Source organism: Podarcis liolepis (assembly GCF_965112155.1).
Source record: "Podarcis liolepis genome assembly, chromosome: 17".
In the NCBI taxonomy this organism is placed as follows: domain Eukaryota; kingdom Metazoa; phylum Chordata; class Lepidosauria; order Squamata; family Lacertidae; genus Podarcis; species Podarcis liolepis.
This window is the reverse complement of record NC_139571.1, coordinates 6,011,660-6,019,640: the sequence shown is the minus strand read 5'-3', so window position 1 is coordinate 6,019,640 and position 7,981 is coordinate 6,011,660. Positions and strand designations below refer to the sequence as shown.

The 7,981-nt window shown below is 54.9% G+C and overlaps 1 protein-coding gene and 1 long non-coding RNA gene across 3 annotated transcripts in view; one reads left to right on the top strand and one right to left on the bottom strand.

Moving 5' to 3' along the window:
• The first annotated feature begins 617 nt into the window (after positions 1-617).
• The window catches only part of PORCN (porcupine O-acyltransferase), a 29,346-nt gene continuing 21,982 nt past the window's right edge, over positions 618-7,981 (top strand). The window contains exons 1-2 of one of the 2 annotated variants that reach the window (XM_083483110.1): positions 618-784; positions 3,339-3,483. In XM_083483110.1, coding sequence (XP_083339236.1) covers positions 3,348-3,483 — 136 coding nt within the window. In that variant the 5' untranslated portion in view covers positions 618-784; positions 3,339-3,347. The remainder of the gene's footprint in view (positions 785-3,338; positions 3,484-7,981) is intronic. The other variant, XM_083483109.1, reaches the window with a different exon arrangement.
• On the bottom strand, positions 1,778-3,321 carry LOC310697040. Its single transcript, XR_014520896.1, has 3 exons — positions 3,067-3,321; positions 2,387-2,690; positions 1,778-2,121 (listed from the first exon to the last, which is right to left on the bottom strand). It is a non-coding gene; the product is annotated as an uncharacterized lncRNA (long non-coding RNA).

The window sequence follows — 7,981 nt, the reverse complement described above, 5'->3', positions numbered from 1 at the left end:
CTGGCAGTCAAAGCAGTTTGTCAATGGAAAGGTCCCCCTCAAAAGGTGATGGACTGGAAATTTTTAGGCAGAGGTTGGATGGCCATCTGGCATGGACGCTTTAGTTGAGATTCCTGCATTGCAGGGGGTTGGACTAGATGACCCCGTGGGGTGCCTCCCAACTCTACAATTCTATGATTCTATCATTCTACTCCAAATGTTACCATCTAGTTCCCCCCAGGCTCCTCCTATTCACTCCTGTCCATATCTGCACCGCAAACTTCCATAAATTCTGTGCTGGTTGTAACTGCCGAGGCTTCCCTAAAATATTCACGGGTGTGTAGCTTGGTGAGAATGCTGCCGGGCAGTTTTGCCCCCTGTCCCACCGAGTGCGTGTGGACGCGGATGCGCGCTCGCACCGCGGATTCCTCCCCAATCGTTTGAAGGATTCGCAGGAGCGCAAACACGAGTCGAACCCGGGAATACGAAGCTATTTTATTGCATTTTTTATTTTAGTTTCCCTGCACCTCTTCCGCATTGGCTGCCCACCTGCACCCTCCTCCATCCCTTCCCTCGGATTGGCCACTCCGGAGATCCAACTGTTCCTTTCCGGCATTCCCATTGGCCTCCCGGCTCGATCCGCCTCCAATTTTAAAAGGGATTATTGCTCCTCTTTCCCAGCGCCGACCTCCCCTTCCTTTCCCAGTTTCCAGCTGGGGGGGTGGGGGTGGGGGTAAGGGAGAAAACCCGACTCGCATCGTCCCCGGAGAGCTGGAAAAGGAGGGTGGTGGAAGGAGGCGCCTCGGTGAGTTCTGCCTCTTTAAGAAGCGCAGCTGGAGCTGCAGGGAACATCTGGCCGGAAAGGAGAGAGCGGGCGCACGCTGGGGGAGGGGGGCCAGGGCCTCTTCCCGGGTCTCCCGCATTGCAGCTAGGGAAAGGGCATCTGAATCCGCCTAGGATTTGCCCCCTCCTAGATGCGAATCCCTCGAGGGCACGTCGAGATCCACGGAGTCAGGGCATCTTTTAAGGGGATTCTCCCCCCCCCTTCCTAGATAGAATCTGTCTCCCCCAGGGAAACGGGCCGGTGTGTCCTGGGGAGAGCGAGGAAGGGGAAAGGGCTTCCCCCAGAGTTGCATGCCGGAAGGGGGAAAGGACAGCGGTTTCCGCGCAGGAGGATCCCGATCTGATTTTCTCTCGAATCCCGACGACCAGTTTTCCTTTGTCTATGGGCCATGCGCTTCCACAGGCAGCGTTTCCTTCCTGCACCTAGGAAATCCCCGGCCTGCAAAACCGCTCCCTGGATCTTCCAGCAGGCGGGCTACCGAATAGGCCGCAGCCGCCCTTTATGTACCCGTGATCCCTCCATATGCAACTTTTCAGCCGTTCAACTCATTTATTCATCCATCACATATTTCTCATCGGCCATCTCTTCTGCACCATAGATTACTATTCCTCTGGCTATTCCCTTCCTTCTTTTCCCCCCTTTCTTGTCCATCATCCGTGGTCACAGGAGCCCCCAATATTTTATTCAAATTGGCACCCCTGGCCTTGGTCCATATTTTGGTGGAGCTGGAGATGCTGTTCAGTAAAGAGCTTCCTAGGACGCAGTTGGCACCGTGGTCTAAACCACAGGGCCTAGGGCTTACCGATCCGAAGGTCGGCAGTTTGAATCCTGGGAACAGGGTGAACTCCTGTTGCTCGGTCCCTGCTCCTGCCCACCTAGCAGTTCAAAAGCACATCAAAGTGCAAGTAGATAAATAGGTACCACTCTGGCAGAAAGGTAAACGGCGTTTCTGTGCGCTGCTCTGGTTCGCCAGAAGTGGCTTAGTCATGCTGGCCACATGACCCGGAAGCTGTATGCTGGCTCCCTCGGCCAATAAAGCGAGATGAGCGCCACAACCCCAGAGTCGGTCACGACTGGACCTAATGGCCAGGGGTCCCTTTACCTTAAAGAGCTTCCTGCCTCCCTTTCCCTGCCCTTAAAGGAAGCTTTTTGGAGCTTTGGGAATAACATATGCTGGCAGTCTTACTCTTATTTTTACCAGGCCTGCATACAACCACTCGGCTATCTGCCCTGTGACCCGTGAAGAATTGCTTCCAGGTGATCAAGCAGAGGAAGCTTGATCTTAAATCACAAGCAACCTTAGTACAGTGGTACCTCGCAAGACAAATGCCTCCCAAGACGAAAGGGTTTTCCGTTTTTTGAGTCGTTCCGCAAGACGAATTTCCCTATGGGCTTGCTTCACAAGACGAAACGTCTTGCGAGTTCTTGCGCGTTTGTTTCCTTTTCCTTAAAGCTGCTAAGCCGTTAACAGCCGCTAAGCCGCTAATAGCGGTGCTTTGCAAGACGAAAAAACCGCAAGATGAAGAGACTCGCGGAATGGATTAATTTCGTCTTGCGAGGCACCACTGTAGCTTTTGTATTTGCCCTTTTCAAGCAAGTAACAGGTTTTAGTGAAACTTACCACCATTGCAAGCATGTTAAGGGCTGCTACCAAGAGAAGGCCTAAACAGGGAGCTTCCCCTGCTCCTTTAATGCTAATGCAGAACAGAGGACTTGCAAAAAATGTAGTACAGTGCGGCTTTGTGGGTGGTTTGTGCACCATTGCTACATGTGCAATGTGCCCATCACTGCTGTGCCTGTTGCTTGGCTTAAGAAGGATCACCATGATAAGATGATTCCAGGATCTAGGCAGATTCAGCATGCCTACCTGAGCTTTAGGGACGCAGGTGGTGCTGTGGGTAAAACCTCAGTGCCTAGGACTTGCTGATCGTAAGTTCGGCGGTTTGAATCCCCGCAACGGGGTGAGCTCCCGTCGTTCGGTCCCTGCTCCTGCCCACCTAGCAGTTCGAAAGCACGTTAAAGTGCAAGTAGATAAATAGGTACCGCTTTACAGCGGGAAGGTAAACGGCGTTTCCTTGTGCTGCGCTGGTGCTGGCTCGCCAGCTGCAGCTTCGTCACGCTGGCCACGTAACCTGGAAGTGTCTTCGGACGGCGGCGCCTCACGGCCTCTTGAGCGAGATGAGCATGCAACCCTAGAGTCGGACACGACTGGCCCATACAGGCAGGGGTACCTTTACCTTTACCTGCACTTTTGTGGAAGTAAGCATGTGCTGAAACTAATCCTTAGCTTGCTCTGTGTTCAGAGGGAGTAGTGGAGGCTTAAAAGTAAAATGCAGGTGTGCATGTTCTGCAACTCTATACCACCTGAGTACCCAAATCAGCGCATGGTGGCATGGATCCTGGAAATCCCACCTGGCCTTGCCTCTGGAGACGGGCACATGTGCTAGAGCTAGCTATGGGGAGGGGATTTCTCAGCTACCCGTCTTGACATCCCTTTGTCTCCTGCTTCTTCCAGGCTGCGGCCATGGCCACATTCACCCGGGAAGAGTTCTACCAGCAGCTCCTGAGCGGCTGCGTGTTGCCTACTGCTCAGCAAGGCTTTGAGCAGGTCTGGACCCTTCTGCTCTTGTGCCTCGTGTGCCGTCTCCTCTGGAGATTGGGTAAGTGCAGACAATCTTATGCACGCAGTCCTCTAGGGCATTCATCAGACCCTGCGTTACAACCCCATATTGCTTTCACTCATGATCTGCATCTAAATCCACCTTCCCACAGCTCTCTTGCTTTGCGCAATTGCATCACAGCTGCGGCCCAGTGGAAAGAAGACTGTTCAGAAGTAATGGTGTTATGAGAATGAGTCTTGGGATTCCATATGGGCCCCCCCACTAGATTTGACAGTAATTGGGGGACATGTGGCCCTGCATATGCTGTTGGACTACAACTCCCATCGTTCCTGGCCATGCTAGCTGAGGCTGATGGGAGTTGGGGAGATCCTAGTTCCCTACTCCTGTTCGCAGCCAAAGCATTCTTACACCAAAATGCTCAGGACGAAGTGCTCCATCATTTAAGATATTGTTATGATGAACTAAGAAATGCTGTTGCTATCATTTAATTTTGCTTGAACCATACATGCCTAAACCAGGGTTGACCAAGGTCATGCTTTCCAGACTTCAGTTCCCATCAATATCAGTTGCCTAGGACCCTTGTACTTATGGGATCGCCTCTCCCGGTATGCCCCGCGGAGGACATTAAGGTCCATAAATAGCAACACCCTAGTGGACCCAGGCCCTAAGGAAGTCAGATTAGCCTCAACCAGGGCCAGGGCCTTTACAACTCTGCCTGGTGGAAAGCTCTGTCTCATGAGACCAGGGCCCTGCAGGATCTGATTTCTTTCCGCAGGGCCTGTAAGACAGAGTTGTTCCGCCTGGCCTTTGGTTTGGAATCAACTTGATCCCCTCCCCCTCTTTTCTTTTTCCTTTCTCCTTCTGTGATGGAACTCCTATTTGGGGACTTCCCTGGCTTTTTTCTGACCCACGTAGGACCAGTCTGGAGAGTTGGCCTTGGTGAAGATTTGACGTTTTCATCCCCCAAAAGTTTTTGATTTGAGTTTCTACTGAAATGAGGCTGCATTTTAATGTACTTAATCTTGTTTTTAAGTTGTATTTTAATCAATTGTTTTTACCTGGTGTTAGCCGCCTGGAGCCCGGTCTTGGCTGGGGAGGGCGGGGTATAAATAAAATTATTATTATTATTATTATTATTATTATTATTATTATTATTATTAATGTCAACAGTCGAGGGTGATAAGACTTGTAGCCCAAAACATCTGGAGGGCACCCCATTGGTCACCTGCTGGGAATTTAGGCACACACACGGTGCCTGCTTTTCCTCCTGCTTCAACAACCACGGCTCTCTCTCAGTCTGAATGTCATTACTGAGCTACATCCCTGGACAGAAAGCAACGCCAGAGATGAGATGGAAGGCAGAGTTCCAGGCAGACTGGAGCGATGCTCAGGGAGTGGAGGAGACGCAGCATCATTCCCTCCACTCAAAGCTCAAGCGTTTCCCTTTATTTGTAGTGGACCTGCTGTTTTCAGTGTCCCCCTTTCAAAGTGGCTTTTGCCTACCAGGTCCTAATGCAAGCCCCAGCTTTCTTTCACCCTCTAGTTACAGCTCCTACCCTTCTTACAACTGCTGTTTCATATGTAGCGTAAAATGACCCAGGAGGGGACTCTTGAGTGTCTTCTTTCTCTTCCAAGGTAAATACACAGCTGGGGAGTCTGGAGGAGGGATCCTGAGGGAGAGAGCGTAGCTCAGTGATGGGGCACCTGATTTGCACGCAGAAGGTTCCAAGTTCAAATCCCCACTTAAAAGGAGCAGGGATTGGTGATGTGGAAGGCCTGAGACTGTGGAGAGCTGCTGTCCATGTCAGTGGGCAATACTGGGCCAGATAGACAAAACAGTCCATGCCCCTTCCAAACCATCCGTTTCAAACCACTTTAAACAGTCATGGCTTCCCTCAAAGCATCCTGAGAGCAGTAGTTTGTTAAGGGTGCTGTTGTTAGGAGGCGCCTATTCCCCTCACGGAGCTACAGTTCCCAGCGTTCCCAGGGAATAGGGATTGACTGTTGAGACCACTCTGGAATTCATTATATATCATTTCCCAGTAGGCTTTTACCTTTTTATAATGAATTGAAGAAAACGTTGAAAATAACTTTTGTGGAAAAAACCCCAGAAGCTTTCTTACTAGGTATTTTAGGCCAAGACATACCGAAAGAAAAGAAGACTTTATTTATGGATGCCACTACAGCAGCAAGAATGTTGATTGCACAAAATTGCAGGACTGGAGAAACACCATCTAAAGAACAATGGCAAGAGAAGTTGGTGCACTATGCAGAACTGGCAAAAATGACAGACAGACTAAGAGAAAAAGACAACAGCGACTTTGAAAAAGAATGGGAACCATTTATATCATACTTGCAGAAACAAAGAAAGTTGATAGACTTACCGTATTTTTCGCCCCATAAGACGCACTTTTTCCTCTCCAAAAATGAAGAGGAAATCGGGGGTGCGTCTTATGGGGCGAATGCCTGCAAGCCTCGCGCCCTCGGCAGGAGGTCCCACCGGGTGCGCGAGGCTTGGGGCGGCAGCCTGTCGCCCGAAGCACGGGGAGCCCTCGGGAGGGCTCCCCCTGCTTCGGGCGAGTGTCTGCAAGCCTCGCGCACCCGGCAGGAGGTCCCACCGGGTGCGCGAGGCTTGGGGCGGCAGCGGACTTCTAGCTTCTAGGTGCGCGCAAGCAGTCCGCTGCCGCCCCAAGCCTGGCGCACCCGGCAGGGGGTGCGCGAGGCTTGGGGCGGCAGCGGACTGCTTGCGCGCACCTAGAAGCTAGCAGTCCGCTGCCGCCCCAAGCCTGGCGCACCCGCAGGAGGTCCCACCGGGTGCGCCAGGCTTGGGGCGGCAGCGGAATGCTAGCTTCTAGGTGAGCGCAAGCAGTCCGCTGCCGCCCCAAGCCTGGCGCACCCGGCAGGGGGTGCGCGAGGCTTGGGGCGGCAGCGGACTGCTTGCGCGCACCTAGAAGCTAGCAGTCCGCTGCCGCCCCAAGCCTGGCGCACCCGCAGGAGGTCCCACCGGGTGCGCCAGGCTTGGGGCGGCAGCGGACTGCTAGCTTCTAGGTGCGCGCAAGCAGTCCGCTGCCGCCCCAAGCCTGGCGCACCCGGCAGGGGGTGCGCGAGGCTTGGGGCGGCAGCGGACTGCTTGCGCGCACCTAGAAGCTAGCAGTCCGCTGCCGCCCCAAGCCTGGCGCACCCGCAGGAGGTCCCACCGGGTGCGCCAGGCTTGGGGCGGCAGCGGACTGCTAGCTTCTAGGTGCGCGCAAGCAGTCCGCTGCCGCCCCAAGCCTGGCGCACCCGGCAGGGGGTGCGCGAGGCTTGGGGCGGCAGCGGACTGCTTGCGCGCACCTAGAAGCTAGCAGTCCGCTGCCGCCCCAAGCCTGGCGCACCCGCAGGAGGTCCCACCGGGTGCGCCAGGCTTGGGGCGGCAGTGGACTGCTAGCTTCTAGGTGCGCGCAAGCAGTCCGCTGCCGCCCCAAGCCTGGCGCACCCGGTGGGACCTCCTGCCGGGTGCGCCAGGCTTGGGGCGGCAGCGGACTGCTTGCGCGCACCTAGAAGCTAGCAGTCCGCTGCTGCCCCAAGCCTGGCGAACCCGGCAGGAGGTCCCACCGGGTGCGCCAGGCTTGGGGCGGCAGCGGACTGCTAGCTTCTAGGTGCGCGCAAGCTCTCCGCTGCCGCCCCAAGCCTGGCGCAACCGGTGGGACCTCCTGCCGGGTGCGCCAGGCTTGGGGCGGCAGCGGACTGCTTGCGCGCACCTAGAAGCTAGCAGTCCGCTGCTGCCCCAAGCCTGGCGCACCCGGCAGGAGGTCCCACCGGGTGCGCCAGGCTTGGGGCGGCAGCGGACTGCTAGCTTCTAGGTGCGCGCAAGCTCTCCGCTGCCGCCCCAAGCCTCGCGCAACCGGTGGGACCTCCTGCCGGGTGCGCCAGGCTTGGGGCGGCAGCGGACTGCTTGCGCGCACCTAGAAGCTTGGGGCGCACTGAGCTCAGCACGCCCCAAGCTCCTGGTATAGCGCAGCGATCCGCTAGCCCTGGGAGAGCCCCGCGGCTCTCCCAGGGCTAGCGGACTGCTTGCCGGCACGCAGAAGCTTGGGGCGCGCTGACCTCAGCTTGCCCCAAGCTTCTGGATTAGCGCAGGAGTCCGCTAGCCCTGGGAGAGGCGCCCGGCTCTCCCACGCTAGCGGAGACCTTGCCTGCACGCAGAAGCTTGGGGCGCGCTGAGCTCCGCACGCCCCAAGCTCCTGGTGTAGCGCAGCGCACCTGGGGGGGAAATAAATTTTTTTTCCTTTATTTCCCCCCCAAAAATCTAGGTGCGTCTTATGGGCCGGTGCGTCTTATGGGGCGAAAAATACGGTAATGGCAGGATTTAAATAAACATTCACACTATTAATATTAGAAAATGTCTAGAGAAATATTATGGTGTATTTACTTTTATTTTTAGGTTTTTAGGTTTGACGTTATGTTGTTAATAACATTTTCTGTTAGGAGGTAGCAAAGTGGGTGAAAAGAGAAACAAACCAGAAGCGGAAGTTGGGTGAAGCCTAGGAGGGGAGGA